This window comes from Panthera uncia (assembly GCF_023721935.1).
Source record: "Panthera uncia isolate 11264 chromosome B3 unlocalized genomic scaffold, Puncia_PCG_1.0 HiC_scaffold_1, whole genome shotgun sequence".
Taxonomy (NCBI): domain Eukaryota; kingdom Metazoa; phylum Chordata; class Mammalia; order Carnivora; family Felidae; genus Panthera; species Panthera uncia.
Genome location: NW_026057582.1, coordinates 83,158,280 through 83,182,784, shown reverse-complemented (window position 1 = coordinate 83,182,784; position 24,505 = coordinate 83,158,280). Strand labels below are relative to the sequence as shown.

At 51.1% G+C, this 24,505-nt stretch overlaps 4 protein-coding genes across 9 annotated transcripts in view; 2 read left to right on the top strand and 2 right to left on the bottom strand.

The window, feature by feature from the left end:
- The window catches only part of DNAJC17 (DnaJ heat shock protein family (Hsp40) member C17), a 42,448-nt gene extending 35,149 nt beyond the window's left edge, over positions 1–7,299 (top strand). The window contains exons 8-11 of one of the 5 annotated variants that reach the window (XM_049613369.1): positions 249–326; positions 830–910; positions 1,423–1,533; positions 7,099–7,299. In XM_049613369.1, the coding sequence (XP_049469326.1) occupies positions 249–326; positions 830–910; positions 1,423–1,533; positions 7,099–7,221 (393 nt within the window). In that variant the 3' untranslated portion in view covers positions 7,222–7,299. Of the gene's footprint in view, positions 1–248; positions 327–829; positions 911–1,422; positions 1,534–7,098 lie in introns of those variants that run through there. The other 4 variants (XM_049613373.1, XM_049613370.1, XM_049613371.1 and 1 more) reach the window with 4 other exon arrangements.
- Positions 2,054–7,099, bottom strand: CB3H15orf62 (chromosome B3 C15orf62 homolog). Its single transcript, XM_049613375.1, has one exon. It carries the CDS (start codon positions 4,655–4,657, stop codon positions 4,130–4,132), a length of 528 nt encoding a protein of 175 aa, XP_049469332.1. The 5' UTR covers positions 4,658–7,099; the 3' UTR covers positions 2,054–4,129.
- Positions 7,300–7,709: 410 nt separating the features above from the next.
- On the bottom strand, positions 7,710–11,095 carry GCHFR (GTP cyclohydrolase I feedback regulator). Its single transcript, XM_049613378.1, has 3 exons — positions 10,895–11,095; positions 9,117–9,211; positions 7,710–7,992 (listed from the first exon to the last, which is right to left on the bottom strand). Exons 1-3 carry the CDS (start codon positions 10,928–10,930, stop codon positions 7,869–7,871), a joined length of 255 nt encoding a protein of 84 aa, XP_049469335.1. The 5' UTR covers positions 10,931–11,095; the 3' UTR covers positions 7,710–7,868.
- A 4,098-nt stretch (positions 11,096–15,193) lies between these two features.
- RMDN3 (regulator of microtubule dynamics 3) overlaps positions 15,194–24,505 on the top strand; it is an 18,792-nt gene continuing 9,480 nt past the window's right edge. Inside the window, exons 1-4 of one of the 2 annotated variants that reach the window (XM_049613359.1) lie at positions 15,194–17,667; positions 18,026–18,238; positions 20,498–20,690; positions 21,123–21,266. In XM_049613359.1, coding sequence (XP_049469316.1) covers positions 18,052–18,238; positions 20,498–20,690; positions 21,123–21,266 — 524 coding nt within the window. In that variant the 5' untranslated portion in view covers positions 15,194–17,667; positions 18,026–18,051. Of the gene's footprint in view, positions 17,668–18,025; positions 18,239–20,497; positions 20,691–21,122; positions 21,267–24,505 lie in introns of those variants that run through there. The other variant, XM_049613360.1, reaches the window with a different exon arrangement.

Below are 24,505 nucleotides of genomic sequence, written 5' to 3'. Positions count from 1 at the left end.
CAGGCAGCCCTTCTCAGAAGCCTTGGAAGGAGAGCATCTTATAGGTCTGGACGTGTGGCTGTGTGGGTGAGCAGGCCACCCTGCAGGTCCGTTTTCAAGAGGAACACATCTTTATGGGGGGCTCCCTAGATTACAAGTGTCTGGAAGACCATGAGGGTGTCGCTCAGACTGTAAAGCTCAGGTGTGGGGCTGGGACTGTTCAGGCCAAGGTCAGAGTTTAATGGTGATGCCCACTGCCATCCTTTCAGCTAAAATGGAAGTGCAAGAAGGAAGATGAGTCGAAAGGCAGCTACTCCAGAGATGTCCTCCTACAGCTTTTCCAGAAGGTCTGCCCTGCCGCCTTCCATCTTTCTCATCATCTCCATCTGTATCTCAGCCCAAACCCTGGATCTCCAGGCCAAAACTCCCTTAACATCTCTAGCAGCCTTTTTTTCTGTCTCACAGACCATGTAGCAGCCTAGAGGCTTTCCCCAGCCACCTGTGTTGCCATATGCCCTCCAGCCTGGTCTCACCTTCCCTTGCCGTCTTGAGTGTGTGGGGAGAGATTAGGTGGGCAGGTTGCACAGAAGCCCCATCCACTTCTCCACCTTTGGTCCCTGAGGCTGCTTTGCAGCTCTGCCAGTCTGAGTTCACAGCCCTTTGCTCAGGTTTCCTTTGGTATCCTTCTTCATCCTGGCAAAAATATCCTTTCTTTCCCATCTCTGATCCCTCTCTGAGAACTTAGCAACAAAGCATTATCCCCCAGCCAAAAATGCCCCAGCAGGCCTCAGGGCAACCCAGGCTTGTCTTGCTCCTTGCCATGCTTACCGAGCCCCCCTTGTCCTCACAGTACGGAGAGGTGCTCAACCTGGTGCTTTCCAGCAAGAAGGCTGGCACCGCTGTGGTGGAGTTTGCGACCGTCAAGGCTGCGGTGAGTGCCATGTGAGGCTTTGGGAGGCCACTGGCGGCCCTGCCATTCCAGAGTATGGACCCGGTACTGTGGGCCCTCTGAGCTTAGATGTCCATACTCCCAAGGGACCTCTGGGCCAGCTCAGAGCCAAGACTCCCTAGAGGTCCCCCTATTCCTGGGAGTAGAGGCACAGGGAGTGAAGGTAAGACAGGAGAATGCTCTGGGGATGAAGGGGAGCATACACCGACTTCATTTCCTGCTGCCTGGCTCCACACCCTCTACCTTCTGTCCTCCTGCGGAAGCGGGCACGCCTCCTGGCAGGCTTTGCCTCTTCCCCACTCCCCGGTTAGAAGGCTCATACCCCTGACTCACCCATGAGGAGGATCAAAACCTCAGCACATCATTGTGTGAAGGTTGCTTGGTTTTGCCTGGAGGATGAGAGTGCTGGTGTGGGTTCTTTGTGTGGGTGTAGAGAGAGCCACTCTATAGCTGATTAGAGCCATGGTACCAGGACCAGGTGCTCTGTCTGACAGGAGCTGGCTGTCCAAAACGAAGTGGGCCTGATCAATAATCCCCTGAAGATTTCCTGGTTGGAGGGACGGCCCCAGGGCGCAGGGGGCCCCAGCCACCCAGGACTGTCACAGGTAAGGAACCAAACCTCCCCTAGCTGGGTCTGCTCAGAGTCTGAGGGACCTTTTCCTGTGTGGGTTCATCTCAGGGCCCTTTCCTCCCGAGGAGCGCAGTGAGATTGGCAGGTTTGCCAACCTAAGCAGGACTGTGGTTCTGTTCTGACTCTTTTCTGTCTCTGAGTGCCAGGGCCCCACCCCACACAGAATTCTTAGATTCTCTCCACGTCCCGGTCTCCTGCCAGGGCTCTCACCATCACCCAGAGGGGCTTTCCTGGCCCATGGGTTGCTTGGTTGTGGCGTGAAGCATTTGGCGCTTAGATTACCAGCTACTGAAGGGAAGGAAGGGGCAGGCAAGGTGAGCAGCTGCTTCCTCCCCAGCTCCGGGTCTCCAGGTGTGTCTGTGGCTGCCGCACACAGGCGCCCGCCTACCGTCAAGATGCAGTATCTCCTTAGAAATAACACTGGCTACCCTGCTGGCCCTGGGGGCGTGCCTCATGGTGAAGTGCAGATTTCAGCTGATGTGCACCTGGGGTCTGGCTTAGTCGTCCTCACAGCTCCATGAGGGCTTTTGTTCAGCACGAGGACACCCGGACACCGGCCCTGTTTACACCGCCCCAGTTTGATGGGACAGAAAACTCTCAGGCCCAGAGCTCTCCCATCTCTGAAATGGCCTTTGGGTCTATGCGGGAGCCGCAAGCTGCTGTGTGCACGGCCACTCTGGGGGTTGGGGCCCCCAGGGATTCGCAAGGGCTTTGCTCTTATTGCCTCAGTCACGCCACCTCTGCTCTCCTATGTGCTCCTCACCTGTCTGTGAGGATGGGAAGCTCCCTAGGAGTGCGTCCCAGATCCTGGGCAGAGGAGGAAGATGAACTGGTGTGAGCCCAACGCGGAACCCTTCTGTAGAGACCTCATTCCCCACTGTTAAGTCCCAGCATTTCACAGCCCCAGATGACACTCTATAGGCCATGTTGTAAAGAACTTTATTCATATATCTTGCGTCCAGAGGGGAGCCTTTCAACTCAGCGCATCCACACAGAGGAGGGGAGAGAGGGGCCACAGGTTTGGGTATGGAAGCAGTGTGCGTTGAAGCTTCCTCTCCCCCTCTGCCATGCTTGATAAGGCCTGGAGTGTCAAAACCACATGGCCCAGCCAATTTGGGCTCTGGTTTCAAGTCTTCTGGCCAGGCCACAGGGCAGGGCAGTAGCAGAGCCTATGGCTTTGACCGAGGGGGCTCAGCCCTGCACGGCAGTCTCCATCATCGGGGGGTTTGGGCAAGGCAGAGCTCCCCAATCCTGTGGACAGTTCTAGAGACCAGCTGAGCCTCTTTATGGTAACAGCTACGAGTTTCGTGTCCATCCTCTGATCCAGTCCGGTGCTCCCAGGGCAAGAAGGAGGGAAATCTGCCATTCTTTCTGCTACATTTCCCAAGGGCTCCCATCACTAGTAATTCTGGGAACTCTCCGAGCACCCGTTTGCAAGCCGTGTCTGTGCCTTTGGCTGGCATTCCCTACAGACACCTTCCTCGGGCACCAGGGCATGCTCTGGGCAGCTCTGTTGGCAGTGTGTCTCTCGTGTCTCTTTTCTGGAAATGATTTGTGTGGCCTTTTTCCTGAGTCTACTCTGCACCTCTATATGCCTCACTCTTCCTACTTTGCCAGCCCTTCCCTCCCCCAGATGTTTCCCCCCGACCCCACCATGGCACTGGTGGCTCCGGGCCCTGGTCTCTGCCAGTGCTGTCCAACAGGACTTTCTCCAGTGATGTTTACATGCAACTGGCGCTGTCCAATGTGGTAGCCGTTAATCACATGTGGCTGCTGGATATTTGAAATGTGGCCAGTGTAACCAGGGAACTAAATTTTTTTTTTTTTAATTTTAACGTTTATTTATTTTTGAGACAGAGAGAGACAGAGCATGAACAGGGAAGGGGCAGAGAGAGAGGGAGACACAGAATCTGAAACAGGCTCCAGGCTCTGAGTGGTCAGCACAGAGCCCGATGTGGGGCTCGAACTCATGGACCGTGAGATCATGACCCGAGCCGAAGTCGGATGCTTAGCCGACCGAGCCACCCAGGCGCCCCTAAATTTTTAATTTTACTTCATTTCAATCTGAACAACCACATGTCCTTAGTGGCTCTTCCCTCAGGTCTCCCCACTTTCCTCTTTGGCCTGGGTCAGACCACTTTTGCCTAGACCTGCCCTGTAACGTCTCTCTATAAACAGTGGCTTCAGAGGAGCTGCTGCAGGGCACCCATCTGATCTGCTCAGTGTGAGTCCTCCACTCCCTGACTCACCCCTGGTGCTCCCCTCCCCCTCTGCTGGCCTCTGCCTTGTCCCCGTGGTTACAGGCATGGCCTCCCTTCCCCAGCTTAGCCAGCTGCCTTCAGGGCTCCTGCCAGCAAGTACCCCCTCAAGACATTTCCTCCGGCTTGCCTCTGTCCCTCTGTCCCTCTGCTCCAGGATAACCTGGAAGACTGTTCAGGACCCAGAAGGAAGGCAGGATCCTGGATTTCTGTCCCTACCTTTTTCTTAATCTGCAACTGTATCCTCCTTCCCTGGGCCTCCAGGCTTCCAGCTCTTCCAGTTACCCCACCTCTGCCTTCCATGCACTCCATTCAGAAGCTAAGTTCATTGGGAAATTGCTCCCTCAGCATCTGTAGAACTTCCTCAAGAAGTGAAATCCCCAGGTCCACTTTGAAGGAGAAGAAGGGATCACTCAGGTCTGGGGCAGGTGTCTTCTGGAAGGGGGGAGTGTCCAAAAGGTCCTCTTCAGAGTAGTGGTGGAGGGTGCCCGCCAGGGAGAGTGCCGAGGGCAGGGTAGCCGTGTAGGCAGCAGTGTAGGCAGGTGGGGGCTCCAGGATGTTGGGGCAGCTGGAGCTCTCTCGGTACAGGCGAGGAGGCTTGGGTGGGGCCAGCAGGGTGGCCCGGGGCTGCTCGTCCCCCCACAGAGGCAGGCGCCGTCCATCTGGCCTCCCTCGAAGCTCCCGGATGACTTCTCGGTTGCTGTACTCCTCGTGATCCCCGCCAGCTGTGCTGGCCTGGCTGAGCACGCTGCCCTGTCGCTGGAGTCGTCTCGGCCGCCCCAGGCTCAGCCGCTTGAAGAAGGAGGCGTTGCGGAAGGAGCCTTTCCGCCAGGTCTCCATGGCACCCAGGGGAGCCAGCAGACAAGCTCCGTACCTCAGCAGCCCAGTTCAAGAGTTGCCAAGGAACATTAGGTCTCCACTGGAGCAGTGAATGGCAAGAATCAGGGAGACAGCCCTAGTGGTCTAGAAGCATCTTGGATGGTGGGAAGGGGTCCTGGGAAGAGGGCACTTTTGTCCAGGAGAGCAGAGAAGCGGGAGTTCCCGGTGACAGGAGTTTCCCAGAGGGACAGGAGTGGCCTGGTTACTTGATAGGGTAATGGAAAAAAAAAAAAAAAAAAAAACCCAAGAGGAAGAAGCAGCACTTACTGGAGCCGGAGTGAGGGCAGCGCCTGTGGTGTCAGAGATGGATCTCTGTGGTGCGAGAGTGGCCTGTGCTGCTTCCCCAGCGCCTGGCTCCTGGTGTTCCTGAGTTCACCTTCCCTCCCTGGCCCCTGTGCCTGGCTCTAGGGCAGCACAGGGCCAGGCCTCTCCACGGCGGCTCCCGGGCTCTGATTAGTAGCTTGGCTGTTTGTGCCGGTGTGTGGCAGTGGGGAACGTGTTATTGTTTTCAGGTGACTCAGTCAGGTGGGAAGCTGGGTTTCATGCTCTTAGGTAATTGCGGCATCCGCATGCAGGGATTGGGCCAGCCGTGGCCAACACCCCAAGGCACAGGGAACCTTAGGATTCCCCTGGGGACTTTTGGGGGGCAGCCCTGCTTTGTGTGTCACCACGTTGCCTCCTTTTGCCCCACAGCCCCAGTGCCCTGGGCCCTAGCTGGTGGGCCTGCTCCCCAGCTGCCCCTTCGTGTGTCTGGGAGGGAGGAGCTCAGGGAGGGTGGGAGTTAATTGAAAGGCAGGCATGTGGAACAGTTGTTGGGGAAGGAAGAGAGACCTGTCACTGGTGTGGGTGACTCAGTCCTGCGGCCTGGTGACAGGCCCTCATTAGCCAAGCCTGTAGGTATGGGGGGGTGGGGGTGGGGCAGAGGGTGTGTTAACGGGAAGCAGCCCCATGTCTATAAAGGGCTGGCTCCTCCCAGGGCTGGGCTCAGGGCATGCCAGGGTGACTCTTAAGTTTTCTCAGCAGTGCAGCATTACCTTGGGGAGGAAGAACTGCCCTCTCCTGGGCCTAACACCCAGTCTGGTGGTTCCTCATCTTCCTCGATTTCCTCCAGTAGCCTCAGGGCCAGAGAGAGCAGTTGAGGGCCAGGGTCCTGCGGCCTCCTCTCCCACCATGCTCCAGGCCTTCCCCTCAGGCCTCTTGGGCCTTATTCGCGGTCCCTCCTCTGCGGAAAGGCCACATAGGGCTGCCCTGAATTGTCAGCAGTACCCTGGGCCAGCCTTAGGTGGGTGGGCCTGGCTGGGAGGACAACTCTCCTGGAAGCTGCTGTGGCTGGAAGCAGCAAGGCTGGCACTATTCCAAGAAGTAGGGGGATCAGGGCTGAGTAACACTTCCTGGTTCTGTACACCCTTTACTTCATACCACTTGGCCAAGGCCTGGCATCTTAACCCCAGCCACTCCCTTCTTATCCCCCAGGTCACTGACCACTGAACTTTCCCCGTGGATAATTCCATGAGTGCAAACTCGAGTGGTGTACCAAAGAACAGGGCTAAGCAGTGTGCTCTGCCTTGCAACCTCCCGGCCCGGCTCACTTCCTGGCCAACTGGGGTGGGCTTCCCGCTTCACACCACTCCAGCTGTACTGGCGGAAGAAGTGACTTAATTGCCACTGCAGACCTTATCAGGGTGTGGGCTTGGTGGATCAAGTCTCCTGTAGAGCTGCCTACCCACCCCACAGTCTTGGCCCATGGGATTGCTTGTTTATTATTCTTTTGATTATTGATATATAGCACTCTTTAATCCCCCGCACTGTGCTGGCAAGATCATAAAAGAAAAAGGCACGGGCCCTGCCCTCCAGCAGCCCTGGTGTGTGTTTCTAAGAGGCAAACGGCTTCATGCTTGTTTCTCTCTCCTTCTAGGGCGGGCTGACAGAGGCTGGGTCCAGGGTAGGGCTCCCTTCTCTCGTGTCCCACAGGAGCCAGACCACAGGGAGGTGGGCAGCTGGGAGGGGGCGGTGCTGTCGCCTCCACCTGGCAAAGCGGAGTGGATTTCTGCACCTCGGGACAACCCCTTCACTGCAAACCTGTGAGAAGCAGGAGCCACGGGTAGAGGAAAGGAGTGTCACATGATGGCCGGAGAGGAAATGGAGACAGGGCCTGGCTGGGGCATGAAGAAGTGATTCAGCCCAAGAAGCTGAAGCAGGGCTGACTGTTGATGGAAGGCCTGCAGGGAGGGGGGTTGAGAGCTGCTTGAGATGGCTTAGAGGGGAGCCAGCCGAGAAGTCCCGGGCATCTTCACTCCTTGCCTCAAGACCTTAGCTCTGTGTAGACCCAGTCCTCCAAGTCTAGATTCTGTGTGGCTGTGCCCTGCTGCCCTGACCATCTCCTGTCCCCCTCTGTCCGCCAGGGCTCAGTGCTGTCCGAGAGGGACTATGAGAGCCTCGTCATGATGCGCATGCGCCAGGCCGCTGAGCGGCAACAGCTGATCGCCCAGATGGAGCAGGAGGACGAGGTGCGGCAGCCCACATAGCCTCCTGCCTCCAGCCCACTCCCCTCCAAAGCCCTCGTCTTCCACGGCACCAATAAAGTTTGGGGTTTTTTGTTTTTTGTTTTTCCAAGAGTCTACCTCTATTGCCTGTGTGGACGTAGGGTGCTGGCTTGCCCAAGCATGGCCCTGGTTTCTGGGCTCTGCTGAGAGGGTTCCACCCAGGCCTGGCTCCCCTCCCAGGAGTGGGCAGACCCCCAGGGAGGTGCTCCACACAGAGTCAGTGGGCCAGCAGCACAGAGGAGCAACCACTCATCACAGTCCTTTATTGGCTTGGACTAGCTACGCAGGACCCTCCCGCCCAGTCCTGGGGCCATGCTCCTCACGGGCTCCCAGTTTCTGGCTGGGGACAACCTGGCTCTCGTGGCTCCCACAGAACATGGCCTCCTCCAGGGCTCTCAGGCCCAGAAGCTGGAGGGGCTGCTGGGAGCACCAGGGCGGGGGCCCTGCCCTCTCCCACTGGCTGAGGCAAGTTTCAGAAAAGGCCATTCATTGCCCAGTGGTGCTGGGCTAAGGAAAATGACAATTTGGGAAGAGAGGGGCCGGGCAGTGAGTGAACGGGGACTCAGGATCGGGGCCCATGGCAACCGCTCAAAAGAGGGGTGTGCCGTCTGCTCCTCAGTGTGAGAGGGTCACTCCTTGTGCAGGCACCACACCAGCGTCTGGCCCACGCCTGTCATGCTCAGCACACGGAAGCCCTTGCGTTCCAGTTTGTCCAGGACTATGCGAGGAGGGTCATTAACAAAGTACTCACAACTGTGAAGAGAAGGGGAAGAGGGGACAGCATGAGGGGATATACAGCACAGGTTCCCCAAGTAAAACTAGTATCTGCTGATGACTAGGCCTTGTCAGGAATCCTAGTAGTGACTGACATTTGCTGGGTGCCTTCCAGGTGCCAGGCTAAGTGCACATTCCCCACCCCCTCCCCAGCTAAGCGCTTGGCTTGCATATCTTCTTTCTTCTTCCCGATACCCTAAGGAAGGTACCATTATTATTCCCATTTTATAATTATAAATATAAAACTTGGAGGGCTAAGGAGCTTTCCAAATGTTATTGAGATCCTAGAACCCATGTTAGTCTGATGACAGCCCCATGTGCCCTGGGCCGCTGCACTATTCTGGAGGAATGGCCTGTTTTCTCCAGGGTCCTCCCCCAGGGCTCTGCCCCTCTTGTTGCCCTGTCTGTCCTGCAGTCTTGGAGCAACAGGTTGGCCCCTAATAGTGGCTCTGGGTGCTGCTCTCTAGCACGGAGAATGCTTGCTGTCCCTTCTTTCAGGGTTGTCGATCAGATAAAGGGCTCAAGCCCCAAGCTGGGCATCTCGAGACAAATGGCTCATGGTAAAGGAATGGGGCTGGCTTTAGCCCTCCAACCCTGACCCAAGGGCCCGGGTCCAGCCTGCCTCCCCTTTCCCCTCTTGGAACTGAGGCTCATTCTGGCAACCCTTCTCACGAGCTCCAAGGCAGCAGCTGAGCTGAAAGTAGGACCCAGGCTGCCTGCTGCCTGTTTCTAGAGTTCAGCTTTCTTAACTCAGCCAGCTCTTCAAGAGAGAAACTTTTCTGTGCCTATCTTTGCCTTGATGGGGTCCAGCTCCAAGATGAGAGGGCAGAGTAAAGAACAGTCCACTTATGGAGTCCTACACCCAGCTGGACTGGGTCCTGGGGCTCCCTTGTGAAGGGAGGCCCAGTGAGAATGCTTTCAGAGCAAGCCTGGGGGCTGCGGTAAAGCCGCAGATGGGACCGACCCTATAGAAGACAGAACCCCAGGATGCAGGCACGGCCTCTGAGGCTGGGCGGTGGCATCGTCCCTGGGCTTCGTTTTGTTAAAGGAAACGGACAGGTCTAGGGGCTGGCAGGGAGATCCTGAAGAATGCCACTACTTACAAGTTGTTTCCCAAGACGCTTCTCTTTGAGGCCCCCAGATACCTCATCAGCTCTGGATCTGAGTGCTCATCGCCCACCATGGTAGGGCCCACCTCCTGCAAGGTAAGCCACAGTGGCTGCTTGGCTGGCGGCCTGGGAGAGGTGGAAGGTCTCTCTCCTTCCTCCCCTGCCTGCTGGCCCTGAGCCAGTTTCAGTTCAAGGCTGGAGAGTGTGGTGAGGAAACTCACTGGCCCTCAGTGATCAGGCCAGGCCATGTGAGGCCTCCCCAGTCCCTCCAAGCTGAGCTGGTCATTGCCCAACTGCTGGCAACTTCCTGCCAAGCATCACTACCCGTGTCTGTGTGTATCAGAATCACCTGGAAAACAGAAATGAAAACATGTCCATACAACTTGTACAGGAATGTTCATAGCATTATTTACAAAAACTAAAAAGTGGAAACAATCTAAATGTTTGTCCACGGATGAATGCATAAATAAAATGATACAGCTACACATGCACTGGATCTTATTTGGAAAAAAAAAAAAAAGAATAAAGACAAATACATGCTACAATATGGAAGAACCTTGAAAACATGTAAGTTTTCGGAAACCAGACACAAAAGACGACATATTGCCATAGAAACGGTAACCGATGGTTATCTAGGGCTGGGGGATTTGGGGGAAAATGAGGAATGACGGCTAACATGCATGGTATAGATATAGGTTTTTTGAAGGTGATGGAAATGTTCTAAAATTGATTATGGTGATGGCTGCACAACTCTTGAGGATGCTTTAAAAAAACATTGAATTGTACACTTTAAATTCGTGAGTTCTGTGGTATATGTGTGCTATACATCAGTAAAGCTGTTCTATTTAAAAAAAAAAAAAAAATCACCTGAAGAGCACCGAATTCCTAAGCCCCAGGCTTAGTATTTGGGGAGTTCTGGGGAGGGGCCCAGGAGTCCACAGTTTAACAACTGCACAAGTAACTGATTCTCAAGCCACTGCCCTAGGACACGGCCAAGACCCCTCCTGTCACGCGGTGAGCTCTCTCCTGTTGTCTTCACCTCCAGAGAGTTGTGCACCCGCTGATGGATCACCAAGGCACTGGGGAGTGGGAAGAGGAGGAGGTGCCCAGTCAAACTATTCTGAAGTTAAAAGGGGATTCCTGGAGGCACCAACTCTGCCTTGGACGACGAAATTGCACCCAGAAAAAGGGGCATCACTCTGACTCCGGAATGGTCTTCCCACCTCTAACCACAGGGCCTGTCTCCTTCTGTCTTTCCTAAGGGCTCAGGGATAGCTCTTTCTGGAAGTGCCTGAGGGCCAGGCACTTGACAGAGGTGTTTCAGCGCCTCAGCACGTCCTTTTCTTTTTCAAACCTCTTTCCCCCACGTATTTGCACTCCCACCACCCCCACCTCCAACCCCTGCGGAGCGGCTCTGTGTAGGGCCGTGGTTGCTGCACCATGAGACCAGGGGTTCCTGGCTTCCTCGGGCGGACAGGTAGGACAGGAGCCGCAAGCCCCCGGAGTTCCCTCCGCCGCGGGGATGCACGCACCCCGCCCCCTTCGCGGCTCTGGAAGCACCGGGCCGGCCAGGACTCCCCGAGTCCGGCGCTCCGGGTGGACTCGGTTCCGCAGCCTCGGCTCCTCCGCCCGAGGGGGCGTGTCCCGGGCGGCTTCCGGATCCAGTCACTGGCAGGCGCTGCCTCAGAGGGAGGCGCCAAGGTGCAATCGCAGCCCCCTCGGCCCGGGCCCGGCCCCAACTCTGTCCAACTCGCCGGGCGGCGGGTACTCACCATGCGGATCTGGGTGCTGATGAGCAGGTAGGGCATGGTGCGCGCGTCCCTGCCAGGCTCCCACCCAGGGCTTTGGGCTCGGCGCCGACGCCAGCCCCTCAGGCTCCGGGACTGCGACCGGCCGCCCAGTCCAGTTACTCCAGCTCTGGCCTCGGGCGACACCAATCCCAGTGCGCCCGGCCCGTGACAGCCGCGGCCGGCCAATCAGGAGCGGGCGCTCGTGACGCGCCCCGGCTCGGGGCGATTCGGGGCCCGCCTCCTGCATTTAGGGCCAAGCTGCTTCTGCGGGTGGTCCAGGCAGACGGAGGGGTGCGGGTTGCGGAGGACGCTCCCGCACCCGCGGCCTGGAGTAGGGGGTGACCCGCGGGGCTCGGCTGGCTGCAGCGAGCCGTGGTGCCAAGCGTGCGTGTAGACTGTGCGCCCTCTTTCTTGCAACACCTCCAGTAGTAGGTTCCAAAGTCCTGCTGGTCCCCAACCCCCGTCCCTGTGAAGCGGAGCCGGGAGCAGTTGGCTATCCTGTTGAAGCCTCCCAAGCTCCAGCCCACCCCACCCAGGCACACCTCTAAAGGCTTTAGCGGATCCCCCCTTTCTGTCCCCAGTACACGTTCTCCGTCCGCGCCCAGGAGAAAGCGGTGGGAGGCTTGTGGCAGCAGCTAAAATACTCGTGTGTACTGCGCATTTCCGCCTCCCTGACTGTAATTCCTAGTACAGCAGCGGAATCTTGCGTTTCTGTGGCCCCATTGGTAAATGTGCAAAGGAACTGAGCGCTTGGCTGTGTGCCAGTCCCGGAGGGATTTAAACCGACGGAATCTGGCCCATGCTTTGGAGAGCTTCCCGCTAAGCTGGAAAGATGTAGCGCACGCGCAGAAAATCACAAGGCAACACCTGGGGCAAAACAAAGTACATCCTTGGCACCAAGCCACCAATGAGGGAGCAGCAAGTGCACCTCGGTGTGTCCACGACCTTATCTAGATGTTTCAAAATATGAAAACTCATGATTCTTTATCTGTCTTGTGATTGGTTCTCTAAAAAACAAAGCAAACAGACACAGCCTGTGACCTTTCCTGGCCTTTGAACAATCTTCACCTCTATAAAGGGCACTTAGAGGGCGTGCTCTGTGCCTCCAAGCACTTTGATAGATGTGAAGCTCGCTGTAAGGGAAATAGGCAGTTGTAATCTTACAGGATACTTACTGGTCTAATTTATTATTCCGTACTCTCTACCCACTATTCTATACCTCCAAGACTAACAACTCAGCTGGAGAGATAAGATACTCATGCCTGACAAAGGATTTGTTAAACTGACAAAGGATTAATACTCAGGATATATAAAGAACTCCTGCAAATCAAGGATAAATCAGTAGAAAAAAACTTGGGCAAATGACTTGAATAGGCACTTTTCAAAAGAATGAATGGAAGTGGTTAATAAACCGATAACCTGTTGTTTAATGTCATTCATTAGAAATCCCAGCTACATTTTATTTATTTATTTTCTTTTTAAAGGAAGCTTCACACCCCGCTCAGAGCTTGAACTCACAACCCTGAGAGCAAGACTTGAGCTGAGATCAAGAGTCAGACGCTCAACTGAATTCGGCTCAGGTCATGATCTCATGGTTCGTGGATAAGAGCCCATTGAGGCTTTCTGCTGTCAGCACGGAGCCCACGTCAGATTCTCTGTCTCCCTTTCTCTCTGCCTCTTCCCTGTTCTTGCTCTCTCTCTGCCTCTCGCCTTCTCTCTCTCAAAAATAAATAAAACATAAAAAAAAAAAGAGTCAGATGCTTAACTGAGTGAGCCACCCAGGTGCCCTTCAAGCTACATTTTAAACCACAATAAGACAACTTTATTTTTTTTAATGTTTATTTATTTTTTGAAAGAGCACGAGTGCGGGAGGGGCAGAGAGGGAGATATAGAATCCCAAGCAGCCTCCAGGCTTTTGCTCAACCAACTGAGCCACCCAGATGCCCCAATAAGATACTACTTTAATGATTTGCTAAATAAATAAATCTGTAAACACTGAGTATTGGCGAAAAGTCTAACAGAAACACTACTGTTGGGATGGCAAAGCGTTATGACTGATACAATCACCCTGGAAAACAATTTGGCATCATCTAGCAAAGTTGAAGTTGTGCATTTGTATGACCCAGCCAAACCGTTTCTGGATAAACCTCAAGAAAACTTACTCATCAGGATACATGTGCAAGAATATTTATAACAGCACTGTTTGTAACTAGCAAAAAAATGGCAACAGTTTTACGTCCATCAAGAGTAGAGTATCTGGTTGATTAATACAATGGAGACTGCATAGCAATGAAAAATGCTAAGTGAAAAAGTAAATCATGGGAAAACATATGCTAATTCTACTTAAAGGTCTAAACTTGCAAAACTAAACAATATATTGTTTGGGGATGAAAAACATATATGGTTAAATTATGCTTCTATTAAAAATATGTGGGGGCGCCTGGGTGGCTCAGTCGGTTGAGCATCCGACTTCGGCTCAGGTCATGATCTCATGGTCCGTGAGTTCCAGGCCCGTGTCGGGCTCTGTGCTGGTGGCTCAGAGCCTGGAGCCTGTTTCAGATTCTGTGTCTCCCTCTCTCTCTGACCCTCCCCCGTTCATGCTCTGTCTCTCTCTGTCTCAAAAATAAATAAACACTTAAAAAAATTTTTTTTTAAATAATAAAAATAAAAATATGTGATTAAATTGCAAAGACAAGGGAATGATAAATATAATATTCAGAGCAGTGTTTACCTCTGAGAGAAGTGAAAGGAATCGGGTGGGGAGAGCCATGTAGGAGTCTTATAAGGCAGAAGTGATGTTCTCTTTCTCACACTAGGACCCGGGTGCTAAGGGTTATATATGTCCTCAATATTTATTGTTTTACATATTATACATGTGTACATATTATACATGTATACAGGTATACATGTGTTATACCTATTCTTTTATAGCCATTAAATATTTAATTTAAAATATTAAATTTTTTAAAGTTTATTTATTTATTTTGGAGAGAGAGACAGCACACAACTGGGGTGGGGGAAGGGAGAGAGAAAGAGAGAGAGAATATCACAGGCAGTTTCTGTACCATCAGCACAGAGCCTGACAGGGGGCTCACACTCACAAATGGTGAGATCATGACCTGAGCCAAAACTGAAACTAGGATGCTTGACCAACTGAGCCACCCAGGTGCCCCTAGGAAGAATAATTTGTTAAGTAAGTGTTAAGTATGTTAATGGTTAGACACAGAGAGTAGAGCCATAGTCCCAAGACACTTGGCTATGTTGCCTCTCTTGGGAGAGCCAGGTAGATGAGGCTTGCCTTTTCTGGTCAGAGAGGAGGACAGGAATCTGGGGTCTGCTCTGCTGTCTTCTCTCAGGCTGGACTGGGCCTGGGAGAAGACAGGAAGGCAGTGCAAATCTCAGGCTGCCAGGGCTTTATTACATTTGAAAAACTGGTCTGCAGATGCCACATAAGATAGAGAGCTCCATCCAGAATCACCCACCCCACTGCTGATTGCTCTGGCAGCCACATGCCCATACGATAACATCTTTAATATCCAGGGGGAAATGAATTCCTCTGCTTGGTCTGCCCATCTGGCCTCGCCTCTTGCCACAATCAGTTTATCTGGCAGATCTTCCTCTCCTGCAGAAAGAGGAGAAATTGTTCTTCCACAACTTTTCATCATGAAAGCATTGTCTAAGTGGCAGGGCCTGGATATTGGTTATTCCTTCTTTCCTTCCTTCCTCCACATTCAGCTTCTGTGGGTGGCTTCTGCTTTGGAGCTGTGCTAGGCTCAGGGCATGTGGAGATAAACTGAGCATGAACCTTATCCTGGAGGAGTGAACACTCCAGTTGGGTAGCCAGGCTAGAAAGCAAATAATCATGGAACCAAGTGTAATAGAGGTAACAAAACCTCAGGAGCAAAGAAAAATAAAAAGATGAAGTCCACCAAGGTGGTGGGCTGGAAAGATTCCCCAAAGGAAATGAATTTTTATTCTCTCCAAAAGTTAACATTTTTTTAATGACTGAAGAAACACATGCAGGGGCACCTGGGTGGCTCAGTCGGTTGAACGTCCGACTTCGGCTCAGGTCATGATCTCACAGTCCGTGAGTTCGAGCCCCACATCGGGCTTTGTGCTGACAGCTCAGAGCCTGGAGTCTGCTTTGGATTCTGTGTCTCCCTCTCTCTCTGCCCCTCCCCTGCTCATGCTCTGTCTCTCTCTGTCTCAAAAATAAATAAAAACATTAAAAAAAAAGAAGAAACACATGCATATCTCAGAAAAGTGAGAAAAAATAATAGAAAAATTATATTAAAAACACTCTTCTCACTACCAAGACAATTATAGTTAGTGTATTTCAGGAGCTATTATTTGAACTGAATCCTTAAAAATGAGTAGGAGGTATTGGTAAATTTCTACTCCTTAAGCTGTGGGTGGGAACCTTGTTGCCTTTAAATTGTTCTTTATAATGTATATATACATTAAATGTACTCTCTTATTTGTAAACTATTTCACAATTAAAAGGTAAATAAATATCTAGTCAAGGGGCGCCTGCCTGGCTCAGTTGGAGGAGCATGTGGCTCTAGATCTTGGGGTTGTGAGTTTGAGCCCCAAGTTGGGTGTACTTACAAATAAAATCTTCAAAAATATATGTATATAATATCTAGTCAAGGATTTGAGGAGGGCTGGTGTAGATATTTCAGTTGTCACTAAATTTTAACTTGCAAGAAATGCTGATGATAAAACTGGAATCATAGTCCTCTAGTTTTGTTTTGAAAAAAAATTTTTAGCGTCTATTTTGAGAGAGAGAGTTCAAGCATGAGCAGGGGAGGGTCAGAGAGAGAGAGAACCTCGCATGGACAGCACCGAGTCCAATGCAGGGCTCATACTCACGAATTGTGAGATCATGACCTGAACTGAAATCAAGAGTTGGTCGCTTAACCAACTGAGCCACCCCGGTGACCTATGTATTTTTAGTGTTTTAAATTGCAAGAAGTTGCATAAAATCACAAAAGTGGATTATAAAATTTTTTTAATGTTTTTATTTATTTTTGAGACAGAGCATGAGCAGGGGAGGGGCAGAGAGAGAGGGAGACATAGAATCTGAAGCAGTCTCCAGGCTCTGAGCTGTCAGCACAGAGCCCGACGCGGGGCTCGAACTCACAGAGTGTGAGATCATGACCCGAGCTGAAGTCGGAAGCTCAACCGACTGAGCCACCCAGGTGCCCCTATATAAGTGGATTATAAAAATCAATAGGCCATGGTGGTGTTAAACTGAAAAAACAAAACTGCCAGTTATTTCACCAGCGAAAACAGGTTTATTCAGGAATAGCAGAGAATTGTAATCCATGACAAGCAAGCTACAGCAAAACCATAGGCAAGTTCAACAAAGGAAAGGAATGTTATTTTATGGAGAAGAAAGAGGAAGTTGGGAGGAGTTGTTCTGAACATGAATCCACTGGAAAGAAACAAGAGTTTAGGTGATGATGGTTTCTCTTTGGCTGAGTTGCAGGGGTAGTTGATTTATTGTAGGAGATGCAATCATCGTACATCCTTCTCTGTTGGAGCCTGTATTTGATGATTCTCTTCTGTTGCTATTCTTCTGTTATGCGTCTATAATTGACAATTCTGCCTGTAATTGACATAAAGTGGAATGGTTCCCCCTTCCAGCCTTCCCTTCTAATATCCTCTGTCTACTGTAGAGGTTTCCCTTTATTAATTTTCACAGTGGGCACAGAAATCCTGATGAATACAGATTTTAAAAATGAAATGGTATCTGAACGAATATAAGCAATTAGAGATCAACTCAAGTTTCAGCCTCACCCAAAGATTTAAAAAATGTTATCATTAGAGGAATGAATGTCATTTACATTCTGGAAATGGAAAAACAGTTTATAACCCTGTTGATTAAGGTACTACAGACAATGCAAGGTTTAAGATTTTTTTTTAGTGCTGGGGTTTGCATCTATTATATTGTTAAGTGTCAGCAGGGAGAAGACTGATGACTTCCCTGATGACTCAGGGACCTCTTCTGAGTAACCAACAATTCATCTGGTCTAATTTGAACTGCCAAAGGTGCTATCTAGTACTTAGTAAATGGTTCGAGTAAAAAATGTATTAACAGAGGAGATTGGCTAGCTCAGTCGGTTAAGCTTGGGACTCTTGATTTTGGCTCAGGTCATGGTCTGGTTTGTGGGTTCGAACCCTTCATGGGGCTGTGCGCTGACAGGGCCAGCCTGCCCCGAATTCTTGCTCATTCTTTCTGCTCCTCCCGCTCTCCCTGCCCACCCCCCAGGCAATAAATAAATAAACATTTTTAAGAATGCATGAACAAATTAAGCCAAAATCAAATAAAGTCTGAGTTATGACAGAGCGTCAAGGAAAGGCGGGAAGGGGGTGGTGTTTTCCAGATAGATGATGGGTCAGGCAGAAGCAACAATAGACGCAAAGAGAAAGACATTCGGGAACAGCAGGAAAACTGGTGTGACTGGAGGGAAATGGAACCTCAACTGGCCAGAATGTGGTACTGCTGGAGTATCCGACCCAGAAGTCTCTCTGCTCTTTCCCTCTCCACCTCCCTCTTTGGTTCCCCTTTCCCGCTCCTAGCTGGCACCGCCCCCTGGAAAAAGCAAAGGCGGAGGCAGAGCCTCAAGCGGTCATCTCTCCGCCCCTTCCTAAAGGCGCGTGGGGCTGCTGGCGCCGCTTGATGACGTCACGGCCATTGACAGCGAGAGCCCGCGGCCGTGGCTGCTGTCCCCGTGGTTCCGAGCGGTCGGGTAAGGGTCTGAGTCGATCTGCTGCCAGCCAGGGTGTCTTCCGAGGGCGCGGGGGAGGCTCGGAGCTTGCAGCCGGGGCGGCGGGTTTGTTGTCTGCAGTGTCGTGGGAGGGAGTTGGAGGCCCAGAAACCTGACTCTGAGATCAGGGCTGCGGGTGTGTTGGACAGGAGGCTGCGTCCAGGTTGGGTGAGAGGCGCGTCAGTCCTGCACAGGAGTCTGGCGGAAACCTTAGGGTCCAGAGGGGATGAGGGTAGTCGGGAGCTCAGGTTCTGGGCAAGGAGATATTTCCAGGGGTTCGGCCTTCGGGGTGGGTGGACCACGCTCACGAATCTCTCTCCCCCTGCCCGCCTGCTTCCAGTGGCTCACGTGGGCTGCAGATGAAGCATGTCTAGACTGGGGGTCTTGGGCGGCGCCCAGGCCGGATTGGGACTGTTGCTGGGCACCGCCGCGGGCCTTGGATTCCTGTGTGCCCTTTACAGCCAGCGGTGGAAACGGACCCAGCGCCACGGCCACAGCCAGAGCCTACCTAACTCCCTGGACTACACACACACCTCAGAGCCCGGACGCCAGGGTAGGTAGGAGCCGGTCCCCTGAGGCCACAGTCATGGTTGACGAATGGGCCTAGGGTCCTGGCTGCGTTTAGCAGGACAACGGAGTGGGGGTGCGTGAGAGTTTCACCTTTTTGTAGTTTATTGAAAAGGAAAGCAGTCTTCCTCTTCTCTTCTTCTTCGTATAATTCCAGGAAAGTATATTGTGAAATTGTTTAGCTTTCAGGCTTAGTTCAGGCCACAACGTGCTATGTGTGTATAAAAGGCACTTGCTTAGTGGTGGGTGAAGTGTTTAATAAGTAGAGAAAAAGTCCAAAAGAAGGCAACAGGGAAAACTAATCTTATGGGGATTAAGTCTTGAGACTTAGGTATTAAATTATGTATTAGAATTTGAAGGGACCTTAGAGACTATTCAGGTTTTTTTTTTATCCTTCTTAGGAGAAAATTGAGATTCAAAAAGATTATGTAACTTTACTGAGGTTGTCACAGAGCAATTAAGTGGCAGGGCTGGGCCTGGTCACCTGGTCCTGTGGACTTCCACAGCATGGAACTGGGAGTGCATTTACTGCAATTGAAGCTGAATGTGGCTGGCTTCCAGCCACAGCTGAAATGGGTAGTGCTTTCGTTTTGCAAAACTTTGACCTTAAGTCATTTGACCAAAGCATCTAGGGCTGGTTCAAGCCACTCTCCTCATGTGTGTGTAATAGAGGCACATTCATATCCTCTCACCCCATGTTAGTTGGGAATGGGTGTTTTCTGATTACCAAATGCCAGATGGATTGGAAAAGTTAGTTTTAGAAGAGTCTTCAAAGAGTTATCAACTTATTTATTTTAAAGTTTATTTATTTTGAGAGAGGGTTGAAGGGGCAGAGCGAGGGAGGGAGAGAGAATTACAAGTAGGCTCCACACCATCCTCGCTGAGACCAATGTGGGCTGGAACTCACTAACTGTGAGATCATGACCTGAGCAGAAATGGAGAGTCAGACACTTAACTGAGCCTCCCAGGCACCCCTAGAGTTATCAATTTAGATTGCACCTGTTGGCCAGCATTTTATAAGCTGCTGCTAACCTAGTATTGTGAGTGTGCTAGTCTTTCCTTTTTTTCCCTTGTCGTTTGTTTGTAACTTCTTAGCAGTTTTTCTTCTGCTGTTTGGAGAAAGTGGCGTGTTCCCAGAGACCTTTCTTTTTTAAAATTTTATTTAATCTCTACATCTGAGGTGGGGCTCAAACTCCACCCTGAGATCAAGGTCGCATGCTCTTCCTATCAAGCCAGTGTGTTCACGCCCCCCCCCCCCAATCTTTCTTGCTCTATGCTTTTTTTAAAATTTTTTTAATGTCTAATTTTGAGAGAGAGAAAGAGAGCGAGCAAGCATGTGCACACAAGTGGGGGAGGGGCAGAGAGAGAAATCCGAAACAGGCTCCAGGCTGTCAGCACAGAGCCTGATGCGGGGCTTGAACCCATGAACTGCGAGATCATGACCTGAGCTGAAGTCGGTTGCTTAACCTACTGAGCCACCCAGGTGCCCCTCTTGCTCTTGAATGCTGTTGGGTACGTATTGTAATGGGGACCTACACTGTCACTAGATGTCCTTGAACACATTTATGCTTGCCTGGACTGTGGGTCCTGCCTTCCTAGTTCTTCCCTATTTTTACATTTTCCGGGCCAATTGCCTTAGGTAGCTACCAGATGTTAGCATTTATTGTTGGAATTTACCCGAACTCAATTGAGGGCTTGGTAATGGTGTTTTTCCCATGGGGTGTGGATGGGGTATTCCCAGTATACCTTTGCTCTTAGTAACTGCCCCTTTCTTTGCCCTTCTATGATGGTGTTAAATGAAGAGGAGCTCAGAGTTGTCTTTGCTATTCTTTGTGAAATGAAAGATCAGAATTTGAGTTCAATTTTAGTTTTGCTGTGTGTTGAGTATCGACTGCCTGGTATTTGAGAGCTAGGCATGTAAGGGGTTTTGTTTTCCTTTGGCAGGGCAGGTGTCCTGCCTTCTGGGTACTAAACTCTTGCAAGCATTTTATGTTACCTGCCTTGCTGTGGAAGGTTCTTGGAACAGAGTGGGCTCTTGTTTATAGATTGAGATCTTGGAATTTTTTTTCTTTGAATAGTCACTTGAGACTTGTTACCAGGACCTACCTGTGAACATATACTGTCTGAGCCTCAAGGGTTTTTGTAAATTGAGCTCCAGTGAGAAGCAAGTGTTCTTGAATTCCAGGTCCAAGATCTTTTCCTCACTCTATCTCATGAGCGTCATTTTCTGCTGTCATTCCTTCAGTGAGGCCTTTGCGGGCAGTCCCAGGCGAGGCTGGAGATGGTGCAGTGCTGCCCAGCCTTCCACGAGAAGGGCAGGAGGAGGTGCTGGACCGCCTGGACTTTGTGCTCAGCAGCCTGGCGGCCCTGCGGCGGGAGGTGGAGGAACTGAGGAGCAGCCTGCAGGGGCTTGCCGGGCAGATTGTTGGAGAGGTCCGGTGAGTGATGCGGCCTTCTGTCCCGCCTCGCCCCCGCCCCTCAACTTTTCCCAGCCCCTATAGCTTTTCAGCTGAGCCATGTCCTGGCCTTTGCTGCCTGTCCCTAAGGAAGAAGCCAGTTTTACAGCTTCTCCCATAACTGGCAGGGAAGCTGTATGCTTGGTACCTTGCCTTCCGTAAGTTCCTTGCTGCTTTTGGGTCCTCGTGGTCTGTGGGAGCAGCTGAAATGCTTTGTTCTGACTTACCTGGTGTGCCCAATGGGGCTGGGCCAGGGAGCTGCCCTTCTTGTTCTCCTATGAGTAGAGACCCAGGATTTTGTCCATTCTTGGCCATTTACTGAGCAGCAGTAGTTAAGAGCTTCCCTCATGGGGAAGGGAAAAACAGGCAGGCTGGGGCCTGATGGCACCCTCTCTAAAGGGGCCTGCTTTTCAGATCCCACATGGAAGAGAGCCAGAGAGTGGCTCGGCGGCGGAGATTCCCTTTTGCCCGAGAGAGGAGTGACTCTACTGGCTCCAGCTCTGTCTACTTCACGGCCACCTCAGGAGCCACATTCACAGATGCTGAGAGTGAAGGCGGGTGAGTTTTTTCTCCTGGAGGCAGTTGTGGCTTCAGCTGGATTACGTTTTGTGAAAATATTATTTATATAGAAAATTCACACTGAGCTGCGTGAATAATTTTTGGAACAAGGTAAGGGTATAAATGAATAAAGCACAGAATAGGTTAAACAAGAAAAACCATCTACCTTATGTCACCCAGCCAAGTGGAATGTTAACAATGCTTGATGCTTGCATCTGTTATTTTCCTCTGAGCAGGTTTTTTTACAGTCACCATACTATTTTTTTATTTTTATTTTTCCTGTAACATTAGTTGGGCATTTTCCTGTGTTATCATAGGGCTTTATAATTTTTTTTTAAGTTTATTTATTTGAGAGCAAGGGAGGGGCATAGAGAGAGAGGGAGAGAGAGAATATCAAGCAGGCTCCACGCTCCCAATGTAGAGCCCAACATGGGGCTTGAACTCAGGAACCACAGGATCATGACCTGCACTGAAATCAAGAGTTGGATGCTTAACCAACTGAGCCACCCAGGCACCCCTATATATTTTAATTAAGTAGGCTCCATGCCCAATGTAGGGCTTGAACTCCCGACCCTGAGATCAAGAGTCACATGCTCTACTGATTGAGCCAACCAGGCGCCCCTATTACAAGGACTTTATAAGCATTGTGTTATGACTTTATTTCCTGCATTCAGTGGCTGGGCCAGGTTTACAGGGCCCTCCAAGCACCAATGGTGTTCCCTTCTCCTGGGAGCTCCTGTGTTCCCACATGGGAGGCTTGCTCATGCTCCCTTGGCATCTTCACAGGTGGGAGCTGACTGTCCCAAGTACTTGGTAGCTTAGCACTTCTGACTGTAGGCCTTACTGTGATATGGGCAGCAGGCAGGAGTCTGGTGGACAGCCTCCAAACATGGTCAGGCTAAGGGCTTTTCGATTTTAAGCCAGTAGTGCCATTTTGAAACTTCTGTGTCAAGGATGGAGTCTGAATGAACATTTTTGTTGTGCCTGATGCTGTCACTGGCAGCTTCTGCCCTTGTCTGTTGCTGGGTCCAGTCATCTAGGTGGCCTGAGATCTCAAGGCTGACCTTTCTTCCTCCTCAAGGAAAAGAGTGGCACAGAGAATAGCCCAGCCTTATGTGGGGACAGAAGGGCTGATTTAGTTATAAACATGCACACAGCCATTCAGCAGTGTTCTTTAGCTGAAACACCTTATGATAGTACCTACTGTTCATTTTTCCTGTGACCGCACGCTAAGTACTTTAGAGGCATTTCCTCACCTAATTCTCACAGGGATCCTATGAAGTAGATGCTGCTCTTCTCCCTGTTTCACACATGGAGACTTGAGGCTTAGTGAGGTTTGATGCCTTGCCCAAGGTTATACAGCTACTGAGTGCAGGCTCAGCTGGGCTCGTCTGCAGGGGTAGAGGGTCTGTGATCAGGAGGGTCTGTGATTTAAGGCCTGGCTTGGTTGTTGGGGCATAGAAAAGCTTTTTCAGGAAGAAATGTTCCATGCAGCCCTTGGGAGTTTTTCCCATGGACTAAAGAGCTGCCACAGCTCACTGCCCAGGAAAGACCTACCCATACTATCCACAGCTGTAGTATCTGTTCAGTACATCTTACTCAGAAAATTTCAGTCTCATTTTCTTGTTTGGGCCATTATATTCTCCTGCCTGTCCTCATTGGTTTTCTAAGAAAATTAAGAATGATATTACTCTCTTTTTCGATATTACTGCCATTGGGAATCTGTGCTGGATTTGATCATTGCTTGGGCACCTCTTGCTACAAGCTTTAGTCCTCCACTTCTGACTACTGTTGTTGGGGTTGTTTGATCCTTGTTATCTGTATTGTCAAGGGTTCATGGGCGTGGCCCCTTTCCATTTACCTAATACTTCTGCCTGTTTCCAGAAGGCTGTGTTAGAGGAGGGGGCAAAAATGGAATTCATGTTTGACACATCTGGACTGAAAAGAAAGAAGGACAAAGTGGACCCTGAGACTTAAGGAGCATCTCTGTGCAACCCATTTTTAGCAGGTCACTGGAGGTGGGGAAACTGATGTTTGTAAGAGAGTAGAAGAGGAGAGGTCACAACTCTCCCCAAGATCAGGATGTAGAACTCAAGACTCTTAATGATGATTTTAAGAAGTTGTACAAACTTCTGGGAAGAGTGAGAGCCAGGGTGTTTAACCAGGGAGGCCTGTGGGTGCTTCACTGCTTGGAGTGCTCATTGGGGCTCCCAAGGCCATAAAGGGAAGGACAGGCCCATGAGCCATCTGTGATGGGACAAGAGGAAGGGTGGCTTTCTTAATTATAGCTCCAGCAAGCTCAGCCCATGACCGATTGTGTGGCACGTAGAAGCTGATGGTGGCTTGTGGTGCAAGACTCTGGTTTAGCTTGTTGCTATCTGGGGCAGTGGCTGTGGTGGATAATTCTTTTTGCCATGGTCAGTGCCATATAGGCCAAGGGGGGGTTTTGGGAGGAGAGCATAAACCCTGCAATAGCTTTGAACATGTGGGACCAGTGAAGGAGTGCTTCTTTGAGGGATGAAATGCTAAGAATATTTGATGCCCTACTCCCCTAAAAGCTGTATTGCCTTTTTCTTCCAAATAAAGGAGCAACTTTGAACTCCCAGGGGATCGACTGAATGTGGCAGAGGCAGAATCGCCATGGGGGTTCGTGAGCTTGTTCCCTGAGTATTGTACCAAACACAGCTTTAGTTCTTTCCTGGTCAAAATGCAGCTTCCCCTAAAACACCAGCTCCTCCAGCAAGCCTTCCCAGGCATCCCAGCCAAGAAGGATTGCCTACAACCCCATTGCCACCCCTCCTTGGGCATTTATCACCTCATTTAGGTTGGTCTTATCTCCCTCACCAGTTAGTCTCCCATGCCTGGTTGTCTTTGAATGTTTTAGCTCAGCCCTTCTAATGGGGTTTAGGAGGAGTCAAAGAAACTTAATTGTCAGAAGAAGGGGATATGCGTGTAACTGAGTCCTTGATCACTGACTTGGGGGCTCTCCTCAAGGGGTGGAGTAGGGTAGCTCTAGCCTCCTTGCTTCGAGGGAGCCATGGATCCTCTACCCTGTATGGGAACAGTGTGTTCCACCCAAGGGCACAGCTCCAAAGAGACTTTTCAACGGTCCCTGCCAGTCCCTGGTAGACCTCAAAAGCCTCAGGGCATGTTAAACAAAAGGCATCTCTCTCTCTCTCTCTCTCTCTCTCCCTCCCTCCCTCCCTCCCTCCCTCTCTCTCTCTCCCTCTCCCTCCCTC